The following is a 20,402-nucleotide window of genomic DNA, read 5'->3' on the forward strand; positions in this document are numbered from 1 at the left end:
CAGACAATGAAACCGAAAGGTATCATTTCAGTTATATGGGTCATCCCCAAATCATGTCACTTATTGAAGTTACATAACGTAGACAATAAGAATTGAACTTACTCCCTCAGTTCCTTGTAAATTGGGACCTTGCAAATTATTTTCTCCATATCATATCATTGAAAGAGAAATACTTAGATTTCTTCCTCTACATCATCAAAATCTAATTCCATGGAATATATAAACACGTCTCCTTATTTTACAAACTTGCCTAATTTGATCGTGGAAGTCTGAAAGACCCTAACCTCAACATCAACCTTGATCTCAAGCTCAACATGATTCCGCAACATCATGATTTTACTCTCGGGCAAATTGATCCCAAAGTCATAGAGCGGTGGTCCACAATGATTTGTGGATTTTGTGCTTTACACACTACATTTCCCATATTGGATATTTCAGTTTTCCGGTATCATTTATTACCCCAGTGCAGCTAATCTTCTCTCCCTCAACATTTCCATTTATAATTATTTCATGTCCCCAGATGCTCCAGAGTCCAGACCTCGGATTATATTAGGATAACAGTAAAACTTCAAGTAACTGACAATATTTTTTGAACTTATGGATATAATAGATCTGGAAAGCTTTCAAGTGTACTGGTATACTGGTGTTTCAGTTACCAAAATTTCAGTGATTTTTAACTGTTGATTTTAATACCGGTATACTGGTACACTTGAAAATTTTCCTAGATCTTAAAGTAACAGTATATTATTAAGACCCAAATCAACAACTCAATCAGAAGATGAGGTGAGAGGATGAGGTATAACTTCACATACTGGAATAGAAGATTTGTAACTTCGCGTGACTAGGTAATGAGTTGTCGAGTAGAGTTGTTTGAATGGGTTGTAGAAATAACAAAATTGTTCATAAATCGTGTTGTTCCTACTAAGTAATGGAGCATGAAACGCCTCTACAAGCTAAACATGTTAATTTTAGTCATGATAATTAGGTCACATACATAAGATACTCTTTAGACATGATGAGAAAACTCTTGTATGTACCAGTACATAAGGGATTTAACATGTAGCATGAACAAAAAACCATCGCTAGATCTTCAGCCGAATGTTGAAATCAGGAAGGATTTGTAAATGCTCATGAACTTAGCCACAAACGCTGCCATTGTCAACATATAGAGCAAAAAGAAAAATATACGGTCAGCAATAAATTCTTGTACAGGCCAAACATATATCATAGTATATAAGATTATAAGTGATTCTTGGATGCTTCAGGAGAGACATGAATTGTGCTTACAATCGTATCCTGAAAAGTCAACTCCTGGTGGCCAAGAATACCTTAATATGGGGTTGCTTCAGTATAACCCCATTGCTACTCACATATTTAGACCATTACAAATGCTAATATAGATAAAAAAATTGTCTATAAGAATTCGCAATGGTTAGCCCACAAGCTCACAAGATATAGCTAACTATTTGACTTTGACTACAACGGAAAAATACCTTCTATGTGAAAAATGGCCTTCTGTCCAAGTCGCATTCTATGTTCCTGTTCCAATGAAGGGAAAAAAGAATAAGAGACTCCATACTCCAAAATAGAGGAAAAAACGGCCAGACAAAATCTTTTACTGTATAGTATATATTAATGCACTTACATAATATGCTGCCCAATGGCATACTTCATGCTTTAGTTCATAATCCAATTTCCTCAGCAGTTCATAAAGAAGCCTCTGAAAGAACAGCCAACAGATGCAAGTTGAAGTCAATGAGTCAACTAGTCACGTAAAATAGAATTTAACCACAACATATGCTCTGGATCAGCTAAACCAGACCTAGTTCCGCATCCAGTGTCCTTAATACTTCCCATGTAAATTTTAGAATGGAATGAGGAAAATTTGCAAAGGAGTGCATTTACCTTCAAAATGATCTCTGGGGGAATGCAATTGATTAGCAGCTCATACACCTTTCCTCGGACTTGAAACAACCTATAAGGCATATATGTGTGAGAGACTAAGTGTTGTGATAAGAGATGTAATGCATGACACATAAGGTACTTAGGTGAACAAATTCAGATTAAATTGAGCACACCATTGAATATGAAACCAGTAGACCTGATTGTGTTATCAATGCTCTAGCAAAATATTTATAAGGAAAATCTAGAGGGCAAACTCTGTATAAAGCAAACCTTTTTGGGCTCTGTTCCTTCATTATATCAGATGAAATTTCGGAAATATATTCCTCCCAGTCCATTGGGGGAATTGTTTGTTTGCTAGTGAAAGGATACCTAAAAGAAATACAGAAACATGCAACAAAATGAAATAGAATTAATGTCAGCAGTTGCCATTAAGTTGTGCCTTAGAATTGAGATGATGAATTAAGGTGATGCATCCACTAAGGTGAGAAATCCATGGGGCTTACTGTTGTACACGGCAAGTCTCAAAAGACAATATGGCCCTCCTTAAATTTCTATTTGATTTCTCTGCTATGCGACTAGCAAAACCAGGGGGAAGTTGCAGCCCTTCTTTCTTACCAATGAATTCCAAAACTTCAACAATCTGCCACAGAGATTCCCACAAAGATTAAGTACAGATAAATATTCAAATCAGAAAACTAGAGAAGATGTAATCAATATAATAATAGTACTCCTTTGACACTATCTTATATACAGTGCATACTGGATACTGGTCAGTAGCATATTAAAGTCTAGGTGGCCAGTAGTTTTGTTGAATTTTGGCCAGCATGTAACCAGCAGAGAAATGTGAGTCATTGGATGAAATCTCACACCAATCTCACACCATTAAATTATCATTGATGGCTATTTGCTGGCTACCAATCACAAAAGTTGCTGGCCCCCTAGCATTGCTCATTATATTATATCATATTGTACAAAATTCAAAATCTAAACAAGAGTGAGAGCAGCTTCAGATATATTGAAACAAACAGCCAAAATATACCATTATTATCAGTAGTTAACAAGAGTGAGTTCTTAGTTTTCTTTCTTTCTTCAACAAATAGTATGAGTTTTTCTCCACTGAAATACTGAATAGCAGTGGTTAACAAGCATATCTAAAATTCTAAGTAGAGAACATGCCAGCAAAGCTTCACAAAGTAATGATGGAGATAGTTGTAAATCAAACATTGCACTTATCAGATCAGCAAACTCATTCTACATTCAATTATACTTCCTTTTTCCAACTTTCTTCATCAGCATAATATCATACCTACTTCAATAGGAAATTAGGAACAAAAGCTACTAATTAGTACATCCCCACCAGAGAAAGGCAAAAAGCCACAATGCTGAAAAATATTTTTCTTATAGAAACTGGAAAGCAAAAGATAGTTTCCTTTCTTCCCCTAGCTACTGTAGCATATATTAAGTGCTGACCTTATCTTCACTTGGTGCATTTATTCGCACATTCAGACAACGAGAGCGGATAGCTTCTGTGACTCTTGAAGAACTATTGCAACACAGAATCAATCTGCAATAAGCACTGTACTTCTCCATGGTTCGGCGGAGAGAATGTTGTGCTTCTCTAGAGAGTTTGTCCACATCATTGAGCACCAGTACTGATATGGGACAAAAATATCAGAATGCAATTGTCAACAAAAAATAAGAAAGGCATCGCAAAAGCTTTTAGTCCATATATATTAATTATAAAACCCCAGGGGAAAGCGGTTTCCCCTATAACACTGCCAAAAATAAAGGGACAACAAGAATACTTTCAATTAGAAAATGCCAGATCAAACAGCAATATAACAGTCCATGATAAAAATATTTCAAAAGATGAATAAATAGAGGAACCACGATGACAAAATTGTGCAAAAAATCCAACCAAACTTAGTTGACTATGCGAAGGTGCCTACTTCCTATTTCATTGAAACCATACTCATGTAAAAAATTAAAAACAAAGAATCCAAGTTACCTTTAAATGCTTTCTTCCCTTTGGTATCAATGGGTCTATTCTTAGCCATTTCTTTGATTATTTCTTGAACAATGTATCTATCCTGAAAACCTGCATCACTTGGACTCATTTCAATGTGGTTGGCACTTGATAGTGTTGTCAGCTCAAGATCAATCGATCTACTACCAGCCTGAAACCAATTCTCAAGTACTTTAAAATAGAAACAAATGATTTATAAAATGTCAAATTGCCAATGATTCAGATTGCTATATGTGTAATCCATTCGAATATAATTCAAACATAATCTGTTATGCATCATAATCCACATGTGGCGCAAAATAACCCAAAATTGAACAAGTGTGATATCCTGTGGCAAGCACACACAACAGTGAGTAACTTTTATAAGAATGGGATATCTTTTTAAGTTAAAAGGATCAACACAAATATTTTGAGGAACATTGAGGCATTCATTATTTTCCAAGTCAAGTCATATAGTTTACATATTATTGCCTCAGAATTTTTTTTTCTTTGAATAATTATAATCTTTTAAAATCACATATTAGTTACATGTTGATATCAGAATCTTCAGGACTTGAAAGTTTATCAGAGAAAATCTCCCCAACCATAATACTAAGGAAATATTTCTAATAAGTTGCAAAATAAGGAAGAAGGACTTGGTAAATAGAAGGAAGCTTACATCCACTTTCCAGGTCCTGTTTTCCACCTTCACCTACAATGTATATGGAAAAAAAAAAAGAAAAAAAATTAGAACAAATCATATTGTGGGCGCCAAGACAATAAACCAAAACTGAACTACATTACTCACTACTCATGTTATACAAAATTTCCTTTTATGGTTTTTCAGAAAGCCAATCACTCAACACAAATAATGCACATGAGAAAGCGAAAAACAAACAAACAAACAAACAAAAAGGTCAGAAAAGAACCTTTTCAGCACCAGGCCCAAACATTTGGCGGAGAAGAGCCATTATTAGAGTTTTCTTGCCAGAACCAGGTGATCCATAGAAGAGCAAATGGGGGCAATCCTGTTCTGTAACCTGCAACAAGTAATCACAGGGAGACACATCCAAACACACATGAATAACAATAATAACAGTAAACAACTTAAAAACTTGAGCAACAGATTGATTAAATTACATTTACATGCAGAAAGAAAAAGGAAGGAGCAGTACCAACTTCTTGAGATTTTGTGCGATGTCGCCATGGACCATAACCTGGTCGAGAGTTTTAGGCCGGTACTTGTCCACCCACAACATCCTTTGTCTTATGCCTCTTGTTAGCCTTCAAGTGTTCAAATTCAACTATACGTCAAAGAAGAAAGAGATGCGCATGTCACACAGTACAGATGGCAAAGCGCCCTGCCCCACCCCACCAAACCCTGCCAGAAAGGGCGCCGGACCAGCCCAGCTTGCCAAAGAAAAGTAGGCTAGATATAATCCACCCCGTTTTTTGGTGGATTGGCAGGTTGGTGGCATATATATTAAAGAAAAATTCTCATTTTTGTCCAGCAACAATTTTCAAACAACTGTGCCAATTTCAATAACACAATGTCTAATATATTTATGCAACAATTAACAATTTCAACCACTTCAGACATTTCAACAACAATACAAAAACAATTGCAGAAAATATATAATAAATAAGGTGAAAACTCAGGTGCAGTTGAATTCACGTGAAGTTGATAACTGAAAGCCGAGAGTCGCTAGATGATTTGACTGATTTGATTAAATTTTAATCTAATGGCTCTCAACTATCAAATTCACCTAAAATGTACTGCACCTGAGTTTTCACCAATAAATAAATATTAAGGAAAAAAGGGCATGCAGGAGAGAAACTACTCGTCCGGGAACGTGAAGAGAACTGCCGGGGAGAGAATGATAAGATTAGAGCTGCCGGAAAGAGCTGTCGGCGCCAGCCATCAGTGTTGCGAAGATAGAACAGCGAAGGGAAAGCCGTGAGCACACCTAATGAGTGATGAGAAGCCGACGAGAGGCGAGGCGAGGCAAGATAGGAGTGCGAAAAATTTGTAAAACTTAGGGTTTGCATAGATCAAATACAAAAACATAAAAATTTCGAAAATTTCGCACCAAAAGAAAGAGAGAAGCCGTAAGTTGAGGGAAATTAGGCTGTTCACCAAAACATTAAAATTAAAAATAAACAAACAAATTTTCAGTACGTCTTAATAGAACTGAATCAAAAGAGCACAAATTGCAGTAAAGGAAATCAACGAGCGAAGAACATAACAGGAAGAAATTGCAAATTGAACGATTAACAATAACCAGTGACTCGCTAATCACATTAAAAAAAAAAAACGCTGAAACGAGGGCAATGGTACAAACCAGATAAAAAGCAGCTTGCGTAACGGAGAAAAACGACACCTGCCTTTGCTCGCTGGGTAGTGCTCTGTTCGGCCAGTGAGGGGTTTAGGGCTCGATAACGAGTTAGGTTAAGCACTTAAGTGCATCTCTCTCCTTTAGTGGCGGGAAAGGGAAGCCCGCGTTTCCTTTTTTTTCCCTTCCTTTTTTGTATGGAGTCCAGTCTGGTAGAAAATTTTTCACGCCAATTACTTAAACTAGTCCAAAGTTTTAAAGAGTGGATATTTTAGTTTCTAAAAAATGTAATATACAGTATAAGTATACAACTATCAATGTTTATTTTTGTCAGATAACATCATTTTCGACTATATTTTTTTATTATTCACTAACATACACATCAATTTGCACGCATCTTTGATAAATCTTCATGTATAATAAGATAGATAAGTTAATGTCAAATTAAAAAATAGGATATTAAAATAAGGGAGTACTAAGGAAGTACTTCTTCTAACTTCTTATTAAATAATTAATCAGCAACCATTATAATCAAGTAACAATTTTAAAAATAAAATAGACAAAAATTATAGCTTATTTTTTTCAAAATATTCAGACACAAACAAAAATATTTCTACCAAAACTATAAAAAGTTAAAAACTCTCAAAAATAAAAAAATAATTGTGATAAAAAAATATTATTTTTGTTTTTGGTGGATTCCTCGATCCCAAAAAAACAGAGAAAAAAAAACCACTTATCCATTCCATGCTAAAAAGAAAGAAAAAGCTCGAAAACAAATTTCATTACTTCGTGTATCGTTTCCGTTGAATTCCGATGGCCGAAAAGTCAACCCTATCCCCAACATCGCAAACCTCTTCTCCTCTTCCTCGTCGCCGACCCTCTGTACCCTCTCTCTCTCTGTGATCATTCCGTTCATCATTTTTCATGTCTTATTATCTGTTATTAACCTTCTTGAATTCGCAGCTCTCCTAATCCAATCTTATTTTGATCTTGACTGATGCAACGCAGCAGCGGGTGCAGTACCTGGAGGTGAACTGCACGAGCTCCGGCAAGACGCGGCGGTTTGCGGAGAGCACGGATGCGGGATCGGCGGTGGAGTTGATAAATATGAGGCTGAAGACGGAGGAAGTAGGGCTTCCATCTGCATTGTATATAGAGGCAGTAAAAGACGGTGAAGAGCCAATTGTTTTTGGTCCAACTTCCACTCTTGTCAGCTACGGTGACGGTTGGAAGCTTCAAACCGTTACCCAAACGGATCTCTTCCGTACGGGTAAGTCTGAATCACCTAACACCTCTCACTGATAACGAATAAAAAAAAGGGAAAAAAAAGGAAGAAAATAGTTTTCTTTCTACATTAGGCGGGTGTGGAGATAAGGTTACTACTCCTAAAGGATTTGAGTTTATGGATAAGTGATGGCCAAAAATAATAAATTCTGATGGTCCTTTAGTATTTCTGTTTGATAAATTTGATTAACTTATCATCTATGGTTCTTCTCTATTAATCTCACTTTAAGACAACTGCGTATGAGTCTCCATTTTCATATAATATTAAATTTAAAGGTGTTGAACTCAATTTGGTAGTTAGGACACTTAATTTTATCCTTTAAGAACTAAATTATGCAATGTCAGCCATTAGAAGGCACAATGACACTTAATTGGGACCGGAGCTTGCTCCTTTGTACTAGTGTAGTGGCTCAGCTGCCATAGTGTTTCCACCCTTGCTGGTATTCCTTACTCAGATTCGACTTGAAATGAGGATCAGGGTTCTCGCTAGATATGTATGATTCACCCGGTACCTGTTATTGGTAGTAGCATCAGTCTCTTTCCACTCCCTCTGTCTGAGTTGAGACTTGAGAGGAAGTCTACTAAATGTAGGGATACTCCACCTGACAGTGGTAGTCTTATTTCAATAATGCTTTGTTGGTTACATAGGTATTCTGTTAACTGGATTGGTGACGAAAAACTCAACTAAGATTCATGGTTATAAAGCTTAGGACCAAATTGATCATGTTTAAAACCAAGGAAATAAACTTACTATGAGGTAAAACTTCAGAAATCAAATTGAGTCTTCTCTCATTATTGTGCTTTCTTTTTCTTGAAGGATTTGTAGTAGTACATAGTTATGACTGATTTGTATTCGGTGGAGGTTAAAAAAGATCTCTTAGATGGCGTTTGGATTCTGTGTCGGAAATAGAAAGACACAGATACCAATACTTTCTGTCTCTACTATTAGGAAGTTGTACAATTTTGTGTTTCTATAATGAAGACTTTCTGTGTATAGTTTTTCTGTCCAAACATTGTCTTAATATATTAACATTTGTTAATGCTATCCTCAAATGTGAACGAGTGTGCATCTATGTGAACTTTTTCGGGTCTTCATAATCATTCAAACCAGCTATATAACATTTGTTTTTTTTTTTTTGGAGGGAGAGAGAAGGGGTGGGGGTTGATCATCACCACACATTTTCCATTGTTGTTGCTGCATGATAAAACAGCCAGAACTTGTATGTGGAATGTTTCAAATTATGATATCCATAAACTACTTTTCAAATATTGTAATTTTCTATTTTTTTTTTTTCCCTTGGGAGAGTAAGTAGGAAAAACTTGTAATGTTACTAAAAAATGCTTCATTTTTTTATGCAGAAGAAATCAGACATAGAGACGTTCGACGGATGCCAAAGCAGGCATTTGTAAGTGTTATTTTCTTTTTTAAAATTAACTTTTATTTTCAAATAAGCAAAATTGAGAACAATTTTTCATGAAAATTAGTTTCTTTAAATTTTTGGCATGACACTTTCCAATTTTTTTTTTTGCTTTCTTTCTCCAGGGTTTGGGTGTCTTATATCCAGAAAGGAGGGAATCCAAACCAAGGGTATCGAAACCAATCAATCTATTGTATATTCTTAAAATAGTGTTTGCTTTTATTTTTATTTTTGTACTTGGTGCAATTTTTACACTGTTTCTTGATTATCTTCCTGAACTGATATTGTTTGTCAAGTAACAATGTAGTGCTTTTTCAATGCTTGAAACTGGTTCGTTCCTATGATTAAGGAGCTTCATAGTGCATATTGTTCAAATTATAGCAATGCCGCAATGGAATCTACACCCTTCTTCAATAAGGATATTCACGTATAAATCTAAATGATTTGGGTACTTTTTTTTATACCCAATCTGCATCTTTATTTGTCTTGGTAGGGTGTCAGTATGAAACAGAAATTATTAAGTTTAAATTTTTGAGAGTTTGTAATTCACGAAAGAAAATATAAGATATTGATGCAAAAGTTAACATGACTCACGTTTTTTCAATTTTGGGAGGAACTTACAGGAGATTCTATGGTGCTGATGGTGGTTATGAGCATCACATGCTTACATACATGTGGTGTCATGGCCAGATACTGATGTGTGGAGCTGAGAATAAATGTGAGTACGAGACTATAGGATCTGTAAAGTAATTTCATTGCTCTCATTTTGATTGCTTTGTGAAGAATAAATAATTAGAAGATAATCACTAATTTATAGATGGTTAGGTAATGGACCAGCTCTCGTTCATGGTGGGCAGGGGTGTACATGTCCGACTCGGCCCGGTCCCGAATACTTTAGGGGTTAATTTAGTGTAATTTCATCGGGTTTAGGGGTCAGGTAAGGGTCTCAAAAATAGATTCGGTCATTATTTTGGGTCGGGTTCGGTCCATAATTCGGGTCGTTCGAATTCGGCCTGGTGGTCCGGTCATCATACACAATTAATATTTTGTGATATTAGTGATGGATGATGGTTATTCTTATGTGGAATTTAAATATTGTAAACCATAATATTTTGTGTTATTAGTTATTATAAGATTATAACTTAATGTTTTATGTTTAAAATGCATAAGACTTTAGACTAATGCATAATATTTGTTATTTGTATTGATTTAAATATTTGGTGTTATTAGACAATATTAGTATTGATTATGATTATGCTTTAATTTTAGAGAATGGTTGATTCTTGTTATATCTTTTTAAGTGAATTTTACTATGTGAATTGTGAAATAATAGTTAGAGATTAGGTGATTATTACATGCTAAAGACCCGGTTTTCACCCGACTCGAAGGTGCATAGGTTTTATCAGGTCTATGATCATATTAGGGTCTAAAAATTAGGCTCAGTCTATATTTTGAGCCGAATTTAGGTTAAGTCAAACTCGGTGTGGCACGGTCCATATACACTCCTAATGGTGGGTTGTCTGATGTTGGTCAAAGATAAATAAAAAACAAAGAAGGTCCCAAAAAAAATTAAATAAAGAACATTCTGAAAAAACCTCAAGTGGCTAATTAAAGAACAAGAATTAATAAGAATCCTGACCTAAATGTATGGTTCCTCTGATGACTTTAGTGGAACCGCTGCTTTCTCTCATTTTCAACTAATTTTTCTCTTTCTTTTTTTTTTTAAAAATATCTAAATACACTAAAAAAAATACTTCAAAAATTACACTATAATTCACCTCTACTAAAAAAATCAACAAACAAATATAATCTATTTTTTAAAATTCGAATATTTTGTTTATGAAAATTATTCACGCGAATAAATAAAAATAAACATAACTTCGTAGAATTGATTATATTTTATGATAAAGTATATAAAAAAAATCTTTTATTATATAAAGGTATTAGAAAATATATGAGTTATATTTAAAAAGAGACTAACTTCACAAAACTTTTGTTATTATTGTTGTTTATTTTTCTTTGTTTTTTATTTTTAAATAATTATATTAAATTATACACAAATTCAAAGTTTTTTTTTATAAATGAGTTTTTAAATTTAATATTAATCTATATATTGTCTAACTAATTTATAAACAATATAATACTTTTAAATTTATAATATATAGTATAATTGATTTACGGATCTAAGTCTAATTACTATAATTCTATTAGCAAACCCTAACCAAAAATAAAAAATTCTATTTCTACCGTACTTTAAAAAATATTTTTTCTATTATAGAAAATCAATGATTCCATCTAAAACAAAAACTAATTGTCATCCCACATTTCATGATATGCCTATTAAATTAAACTAAACCGAACTTTCTTACTGATTTTTATATTTTCATCATAATCATGGATCAATATAACAATAATGATTCCCTTCATGCCACATTCATTGGTAACCCAATGTTAAATAAAACAAGAACTCAATAAATTGTCCTTTATGGCCCTTATATGCATTTTAAAATATAAAGTTTCTACAGCCCACAAATTAATGGCCCATTACCCTAACACCTAGTTATAAAACTAATTACTGTATACCGACCAAAAAAAAAAAATTACTGTATAATTACTCTCAATCTCAGAACTTAATGCTTTTCCTGCTTCGCTCTTTTTTATAAGGAAGTGGATCCTATCTTGGGTAAAAAAAAAAAATAGATGATATTAATTATGATCTTTTATTTTTTATTATTATTTTTTATATTTATTTTTTGTTCTATTTATAAAATTAATTATAAGAGATCATATTTTATTTTTTTAAATATTAAAAAAATTGAAAAAGATCTATACCATTTTCACCCCCACATGTTGTTCTTTCATATTGTCACATGAAGTCAGCACACTATGCTGAAATGTGCATAATCACGGTAGAATTTTCCTTTAAACCCATTTAAAATAGCGACACATATCGCTCCACTAACAAAGTTAGTTCTTACATCTTACCATTGCCATTTTATCTATTCTATTATATAAAAATTGGATTTTTACATTTAATAATGATGCTGGCATGTTACGGAGAATATTTTTTAATTTAATTATTTTTAATTATTCAATATAATTTATTATAATAACTTAATTATATCAATTAATTAATTATTTAATTTGATTAAATATTTAAATATTAATATAATTTATTATAATTATACTACATTAATTATAATTTATTATATTAGTTAATTGATTTATTCTTTTATAAAATTTGAAATAAAATAAATAATTTATTATTTATTCTAATTGAATTTATTAAATTTAATTATATATTATATATAAATTAAAAATAATTTATAAATTATTTTATATTATATATGTATTAACAAAATATTATATATGTGTTAATTAAATATTATATACGCACAGAAAAATGAATATAAAGATAGTTTATATAGTATTGATAATATTATATACGCACTGTGTATTTTTTTTTATTTTAGTATTATATAATATTGATAATATGCTAATCCAAATTAAACCCTATCGTATTTCATATTCCCATTTCAACCTGCCGATCCAAAGTCTTGTTTTTGAACTTATCTCCCAATAAGCATAGACGCTAGCGATGGAGAATGGCGTTTTTGGACGGACGACTTCAAAACGTTGACATAAGAGTTTTAAAAACGAGAAGACTGATTGATTCTACGGTGATGGGATGACGACTGAGTTGTGCCAACGAAGAGGTCAAGGACGATCGAAGATGTTAATGTGCCCCGAGGAGATAAATAACATACCGACAAGAGGAGACTTTCACTGATATTGTCGTACATTGTAGATAAATAAATTAACAACGATAATGTATTTTATTTTAATCACACAATCTAAAATTACAAAATTAAGACGAAAAATAATTTTGACAAGAAAACGAAAAAAAATTGATAATAATGAGTTTGCTCTTTTTTTTTGTATTTATAGTAAGTGTTCTTTATAAGACTTTTTTTATTAAAAATACAATTTAAGCTATTATCATTATTACTAAGAATATTAGTAAAATAATTTGTATTATACATAATTTTTTATTTTAATTTAATAATTGAACAACTATAAACAACTATTCACCTTTGTAAAAGTCATTCTTTTAAATTTATATTTAATAAACTATAAGTTACATTAAAACTATGTAATCTCCAAATTTTCGAATATTATTTAAGTTAATTAATTATTTAATATTATTTAAGATATACTTAATCATAATTTAAAATTATATACTATTTAATTTAAATTAATACATAAACTTCTATACTAACCGCAATGTGACCACTGTTAATATATATATAACAATTAATATATATTGATATCGAAAAATAATTTTATTAATATTTTTTATTTAATGTTAAAATAATATATATTGATATAAAAAAATTATTAGTAAAATATTATTATAATTGTTAACGAAAATTTTAGTAAAATCACAATTTAATAATTAAAGAATTATTGAAGAAGATAAAAAAATTATTAAAAAATATTTTAGTAAGTAAAATTTTAAAAAAAATAAAATTTTTGTTAGAAGATATTTTTGTAAAAAATATTTTTTTTAAAAAATGGATAAAGTTAACACTAGTTAATACAAAAAATTTAAACTGAATTTAAAAAAAGATTTTTTAAAAGTTATAGAGGGAGAAAAATGTGTATTTTATAAATAAAAAAGAGGAGAGTCATTTTAGCATTTTTCAAAGAAAAACAGTAAATTTTTTTTTTTAAATAATGTTACGTCAAAATATTTAAAGTACTTTTAAATGTCTAAAATATCATGTAAATAACTAATTTATTGAATTAAATTTAGATTATAGAATTTAATTGGTAAATTTACTTTAATTATTATATATCTTCTTCATAATTGTATTTTATTGGAAATATATTTTAGAAGTTATCATTAATTAATGCGTTTGCAATTTCCATAAACAAATTTAAAAAGATTGTTGCCATTATCTTCATAGAGTGTTGGTGTAGTTAATTAAGTATTGTACAAGAAGTCAACAATACAGGTGCCATAATAAACTAGGGCATGTACACCACGTACCTATTTATTTTATCTTTCTTTTCTTTCTTGGAATTGTCGATGATTTATCCACTAAATGAAGGTATAAAGCATCAACGGTCAGTCACAAAAAAAAAAGCATCAACGGTTACTTTTTGATCTATCAAAAGATTTTAAATAAATGAAGAAATGAATTAGAAGATATGGTACAATCATATCAAATATCTTTCATGCTCTATAAATTCTTAAAAGCATCACAAGTAAAGAAGAGGGCCAAAAATTAGAAAATATATAAAAGCAAAAGAACTTAAGAAGCGAATTTTTTTTACTACATAAAAAATATTTCTGCAGAGAATATCACAGTTAATAAAAAAAAAATAAGTTGGAGAAGAAAAGTGATACTTCAAAAACTGAAGTAAAATACACATGTTTAATATTAGGTATATTTTAAATTTCTGAACGCAAATTTTTTTTTCAACTTTTTTTTTCTCATGTTATCATATAATATTCATAAAAAAAAGTCATCAGGTCACCCATAAAAAAAATTAGCTAATATATGTTTTAAAGATACATGATAAATTTATTAATAATAAAAAATTTTAAATATTTTTATTTAATGACTATAAAATAAATGCATTAAAAATTTAAATGAGAAAATAATAAATAGGTCATTGACCTTTTAATTTGATCTGCGAACATTTAAGTTTTTGAAAATTTGAAAATATATTTAAATCTCTACTCTTTTTAAAACTTGGACATTTCGATCTCTCATGTTCACTTGGGTCTGTCATACTCAATAGAAAAATCAAATATGACTCTTATTATACCGACTTAGTTAATACAAATGTACACGTGAAATTTTTTTTTTAAAATGAGACAAATTAAACTCGAGGATCAATGTGTTTAAATTTTTTAAAAATGTCAAAAACTTAAATATATTTTTAAATTTTCAAAGATTTAAATATCTGTGAATTAATAAATTAAAGATCAATTTATCATTTTTTCTTAAACTTTTTATATTTTTATAAAAAAATTTTTGTTTTATAATTTTAATATGTGCCTCTAGAATATATGATAGATAAGCTCCAAAAAAAATTATACCATTCTGATTTTTATATCAATAAAAACTATCTTCAATATTTTTTTTTTTTGCTAATATTTTAAATAGAATAAATTCAGACATGCATATATATTTGAGTTGTGTTGCAAGTATTTATGAGTGAATAAGACATAGAGTAATAAAAATCAAGAAAATGAATGTATATGAAGTAAGAAAAATAAAGGAGAAGAGTGTATATATCAGCAGAAGTAAAGATAATAAATATATTTATGGAATGTAAAAAAAAATATACTGTGTGCAGCTACACAAATAAAAGGCAAATGGTCAAATTAATTTTTAAAAAGTTATTTATTTTTTAAATTGGTTTTTAACTTTTTTTAGTTAAATTTATTTTTTAAAAATTTTAAATTAATTTTATTAATTTTTTTATCATTTTTTTATTGATGATGTCAAAATTTATTAATGTAACATATTAAGTATATTATAAAATACACTTAGAAATTTTAATTAACTATTAATATAATAAGTTTATGAAGTTAAATTAAATCAAAATCTAATTGAAGAAAGAACTTAAAGTATTGAAATTTTTTAATTTGAGATTGATTTAATCTAATTTCATAAATTAATCATATTAATAATCAATTACAACTACTAGATGTATATTGTGATATTACTTAACTTATTCTACATTCATAAATTCTGATATTATTAACCATCGAAGTGATAAAAAGGTTAAGATGACTAATTTAAAATTTTTAAAAAATAAATTTAATTACAAATATTTTTTAAATATTATTTTAAAAAACAAATAATATTTTTAAAAACTAATTTTACAATTTACTTCACGCACAAATTTAAAAAATTGTTGCCATTCCCTTGATAGAGTGTTGGTGTAGTTAAGTATTGCACAACAATACAGGTGCCATAATAAACCAGTGCATGTAGACCCGCTATTTTTATTTTTTCTTTCTTTTCTTTCTTGGATTCTCCGTCGTCAATTATTCTTCTTTACTTGTTCAAACTTGACAGCATGCATTCCCCTTTTCAATATTTTTGTTAGTTCCCATAAATACATCTTCCTATAAATTATTATTATTATTATTTGTGATGGTACCTTGGAATCTGGGAGTACTTAAGAACAACGGATTTTGATGACATTTTGACCCGTTTGTATTTTTTTATTTTTTTTTGTGAGTTAACATAAATGAATAAAATAATTAAAAAAGGGGTCAGAAGTAAATAAATAACAAGCTCCACTTTATAATTAAATTTGCTTTAAATTTTTTAAGTTTAGTCATTAATTTAAAATTTTTAATTTATGATTTTTCATTCTTTATAAATATTATGTTGTCTTGCACTAGAAAAATAATTTGTATTCTTATAGTTTTTACTATCTAATTTAGGGTGTAATTTGGTTTTCAATTTTAATTTAATTTGATTTTGAATTTTTTTAAAGTTCTAGTGTAAATGCCGAATTTTGTCTAACATAATATTTAAAAAAAAAGTAGTTGATAATTTAGTTTGCACTTTTTTTCTGGGCGAAAAAAAATTCAGTCCCATCAATAAAAAAAGGAAAACATAAAAAAAAAGCAGAAGAAAAATAGAAGAAGTCTAGCTAATATAGCCCAATATTACTCAAGACCAAAATTAAGGCTCAAGATTTTTTATTGGACCAACAAAACATCCAATCAACAAACATGCATTGGCAGAGGCATGTGATGTAGTGAACTTAAGAAGCGAATATTTTTTACTACAAAAATATATTTCTGCAGAGAATATCACAGTTAATAAAAAAATAAGTTGGAGAAGAAAAGTGATAGTTCAAAATCTGAAGCAAAATAGACATATTTAATATTAGGTATATTTTAAATTTCGGAACGCAATTTTTTTTCTTTTTTCAATTTTTTTTATTTTATCATATAATATTCATAAAAAAAATCATCAGTTCACCCATAAAAAAAAGATTTAGTTAATATATGTCTTATGGATATATGATAAGTTTATTATTAATAAAAAAATTTAAATATTTTTATTTAATGACTATAAAATAAATGCATAAAAAATTTAAATGAGAAAAAGATAAATAGGTTATTAATCTTTTGATTCGTAAACATTTAAGTTTTTGAAAATTTGAAAATATATTTAAATCTCTAGCATTTTTTTAAATTTGGACATATCGATCGGTTATGTTCACTTTGGTCAACGAAAAAATTATATGTGACTTCTATTTTACTCACCTGGTTAATATGAATATATATGTGAGAGAATTTTTAAAATGAAACAAATTAAATCTAGAGATTGTGTCTAGATTTTAATTTAAAAATATTTAAAACTTAAATATATTTTTAAATGTTTAAGAATTTAAATGTCACATCAAAAAGTTAAAGATCGATTTGTCATTTTTTATATTTTCAATAAAAACTTTTTATTTTATAATCTTAATATGTATTTTTAGAACGTAAGATAAATAAATTCTAAAAAAGATTATACTATTTTTGCTTCTATATCAATAAAAATTATATTTAATATATTTTTTCTTTGTTAATATTTTGAATAGAATAAATTCAGACCTGCATATATATTTGAATTGTGTTGCAAGTATTTATGAATAAATAAGATATAAAATAATAAAAACAAAAAAAAAACAAATGTATGTAAAGTAAAAAAAATGAAAGAGAATAGTATATCAATAAAAAAGTAAAAATAATAAATATATTTATGAAATGAAAAAAAAACTTTATTATATAAATTAAAATTATATAAAAAATATAATTTAGTTTTTATAGTTATTTTTTATTATCTTATTATTATTTAAAATATAAATTCTAATTTTTTCAAGTACTATTTAATTTTATAAAAAAAAAAACTATAAATTTACCATTTTTATCATATAATTCACTGTAAAAGAAAGAGTATAATGTGCTGCACAAATAAATTTAAAAAGATTGTTGCCATTCTCTTCATAGAGTGTTCGTGTAGTTAAAGTACTGCACAACAATACAGGTGCCATAATAAATTAGTGCACTAGACAACAAACTTTTTTATTTTATCTTTCTTTTTTTATTTAAAATTATTGGTCAATTATTTTCTTGTGCAGTGTTATTTTATTTATTTCAACTTTTAAAGTATGCATGTTTTATTTTTAAATTTTTTAATCAGTTTTCAAGTTTCTATCATTAATATTATTTGTCATTTAGTATATAAATTATTATTATTATTATTATTATTATTATTTGTGACCGTACCTAGGATTACTATAAGAACAACGGATCTTGATGACATTTTGACCCGTTTGTTTTTTTTATTTTTTGTTTTGTTTTTGTGTGGTAACATAAATGAATAAAATAATTTTAAAAAGGGTCAGAAGTTAATAAATAACAAGCTCCAGTTTATAATTTAACAATACATTTTTTCTACAATTTATTAGGGATATCACTGCGTTTAGTTTAGTTTTTATCATAGATATATTATGTTCGTTCCAAAAAAAAAGTAAGTTTCTTAAATTTTTGCCCTTATTTGTTATTCTTGTGTAAATAATATCCTTTTATTGCAATTTATAAAAACAAAAAACTAAAAAAATAAATATTAATAAAATCATAATAATTGACATAATATACTCAAAAAAATAACGGTTTTAAATGAATGTATTAAGGATACATTGAAATTAAATTTTCGTCTTTTTTTAGGCATAATCAAATTTCTAAATATCTTTAAAATATCAATTTTTTTCCATAACAAAATTGATGGCGACTGTATTATTTATATTGTTTATTTTTTTTGTCACATTTTCATCGTATGTGTAGTCCGTTTTGAGCACGTTGTAATATCTAACATATTATATTTGTACTATTTTTAAATATTCTTAATTTAATTATCTAACATTATATTTCTTAAACTAAGTTTATAAAATTAATCATTTCTGGCATCTCCTTCAACTTGTTAAATATCTCGATTTTTAACAATTTTGTAAAGATATCTATGACTGTACTTAATTTTTAGCAAGACAATATTCAATTAAAATTTCTTTTTCATTCATTAATTGTTTAATTCTGTGAAATTAAATATCAATATGTTTCAATCTTCCATGAAACACAAAATTTTTAAAAAGTGCAATAACTAATTTGTTGCTATATATTCTTTTTACCTGTACTGTTTTCGTTGCTTAATTATTGTTGCTATATATTTTGTTTTTACTGTAGAGAATGCTACTACTAATTATTTTTCGAAGACTATGAAATTACACCAAAATCAAGATAAAATGCAAATTTTGAAGTATTTTTTTTGTTTCAATATCTTCAACCCATTCACCCTTAGTGTAATCAACAAAATTTATTTCATTAGTATTTTCATAAAAAATACCATCATTTAAAGTACCTTTGATATATCAAAAAATCTTTTTTGCCGCTTACAAATAGAGCCGTCAAAATGGGTTAAACCTATCGGGCCAGCCTAATTATCCATTTAAATGGGTGTGGTTTGCCTCTAAAAATTAAGTTCGTTTAAATTTTAGGTTAAATGAGTCGAGCCCGATTAACTCGAAAATCTGACCCATCGACTAAAAAAAATACTATTTGTTTAAAATTTTTGACCTAAAAGTGATATTATTTGTCAAAATATTTTTCAAAAAATTAAATAAAATGATAAACAGATCAGCCCATTTAACTAATCGGGCTGACCATAAATTGTATGGGCTAAAAAATTTTGACTAATCAAATTTCTTATTCAAATTTACTTTAAATTCTTCAAATTTAGTCCAACTTAAAATTTTAAATTCATGATTATTCGTTTCTCATGAATGTTGTGTTGTCTTGTACTCGAAAAACAATTTGATTCTTGTAGTTTCTACCACCTTCTAATTAGGATGCAACTTAGTTTCTAATTTCAATTCAATTTGATTTTAATTTTTTTTAATATTCTAGTATATTATTCTTAAATGTTCTTGATTTAATTATTTAGCACCTTTGTCTGTCTTTCTCGATATTTTCATTAGTAATAATCTATTATCAAACACATTAAGACTTGATTTGATAAAAAAATTTTAAACACTTTATTTTATATTTGGTAAATAAAAAAGTTTATATGAGTGTGTTTGTAACCTTTAAAAGTTATGAGTATTTTTTAAAATATTTCAAAAAAAATTTTTAAAATTTGTTTATACTTATTAAAATTAAAAAATTTAATATAACCTCATAAATTAATTAATATCTAAATTTAATTTTTACATTAATATTCATTATAATATTTATAAATTTTAAAATTTATTTTATCAAATACACTTATTATTACTTATGTTTATTAAAAAATATTTTTAATTTATTAAATATAAATATTATAATTTTTAAAAAATTATATATAAAAATTAATTTTTATAATCTACATTTATAAA

At 28.2% G+C, this 20,402-nt stretch overlaps 2 protein-coding genes across 14 annotated transcripts; one reads left to right on the forward strand and one right to left on the reverse strand.

The window, feature by feature from the left end:
- Window positions 1-931: 931 nt before the first annotated feature.
- On the reverse strand, window positions 932-6,465 carry LOC130954232 (replication factor C subunit 3). 3 transcript variants are annotated; one of them, XM_057880964.1, is made up of 13 exons: window positions 6,253-6,463; window positions 5,752-5,877; window positions 5,086-5,194; window positions 4,840-4,950; window positions 4,590-4,622; window positions 3,914-4,082; window positions 3,376-3,557; window positions 2,409-2,545; window positions 2,176-2,274; window positions 1,906-1,975; window positions 1,646-1,720; window positions 1,494-1,539; window positions 932-1,149 (listed from the first exon to the last, which is right to left on the reverse strand). In XM_057880964.1, exons 3-13 carry the CDS (start codon window positions 5,167-5,169, stop codon window positions 1,091-1,093), a joined length of 1,065 nt encoding a protein of 354 aa, XP_057736947.1. In that variant the 5' UTR covers window positions 5,170-5,194; window positions 5,752-5,877; window positions 6,253-6,463; the 3' UTR covers window positions 932-1,090. The 3 variants fall into 3 exon arrangements, with proteins under 3 accessions (XP_057736947.1, XP_057736945.1, XP_057736946.1); XM_057880962.1 differs by lacking the exon at window positions 5,752-5,877 and having other exon boundaries at window positions 6,253-6,465; XM_057880963.1 differs by lacking the exon at window positions 5,752-5,877 and having other exon boundaries at window positions 5,086-5,214.
- Window positions 6,466-6,975: 510 nt separating this feature from the next.
- On the forward strand, window positions 6,976-10,087 carry LOC130954542 (uncharacterized). 11 transcript variants are annotated; one of them, XR_009076340.1, is made up of 7 exons: window positions 6,976-7,125; window positions 7,252-7,513; window positions 8,887-8,933; window positions 9,071-9,115; window positions 9,327-9,393; window positions 9,569-9,663; window positions 9,763-10,080. XR_009076340.1 is itself a non-coding variant. In XM_057881301.1 (5 exons), the coding sequence occupies exons 1-5, from the start codon at window positions 7,057-7,059 to the stop codon at window positions 9,584-9,586; spliced, it is 438 nt and encodes a 145-aa protein (XP_057737284.1). In that variant the 5' UTR covers window positions 6,976-7,056; the 3' UTR covers window positions 9,587-10,087. The 11 variants fall into 11 exon arrangements, 7 of the variants coding, with proteins under 7 accessions (XP_057737284.1, XP_057737282.1, XP_057737283.1 ...); XR_009076343.1 differs by lacking the exon at window positions 9,327-9,393 and having other exon boundaries at window positions 8,890-8,933; window positions 9,763-10,083; XR_009076342.1 differs by lacking the exon at window positions 9,327-9,393 and having other exon boundaries at window positions 9,763-10,076.
- Window positions 10,088-20,402: the final 10,315 nt, after the last annotated feature.

Source organism: Arachis stenosperma, chromosome 10 (genome assembly GCF_014773155.1).
Source record: "Arachis stenosperma cultivar V10309 chromosome 10, arast.V10309.gnm1.PFL2, whole genome shotgun sequence".
NCBI classification, from domain to species: Eukaryota; Viridiplantae; Streptophyta; class Magnoliopsida; order Fabales; family Fabaceae; genus Arachis; species Arachis stenosperma.

Coding starts and splice junctions, on each gene's coding strand:
- LOC130954232 (XM_057880962.1), bottom strand. CDS start 5,169: ATGTTGTGGGTGGACAAGTACCGGCCTAAAACTCTCGACCAGGTTATG. Junction 3,558..3,913: donor AGGGAAGAAAGCATTTAAAG/GTAACTTGGATT, acceptor GTCCCATATCAG/TACTGGTGCTCAATGATGTG. Junction 2,546..3,375: donor ATGCACCAAGTGAAGATAAG/GTCAGCACTTAA, acceptor TCTCTGTGGCAG/ATTGTTGAAGTTTTGGAATT.
- LOC130954542 (XM_057881296.1), top strand. CDS start 7,057: ATGGCCGAAAAGTCAACCCTATCCCCAACATCGCAAACCTCTTCTCCT. Junction 7,126..7,251: donor TTCCTCGTCGCCGACCCTCT/GTACCCTCTCTC, acceptor GATGCAACGCAG/CAGCGGGTGCAGTACCTGGA. Junction 7,514..8,886: donor AACGGATCTCTTCCGTACGG/GTAAGTCTGAAT, acceptor TTTTTTATGCAG/AAGAAATCAGACATAGAGAC.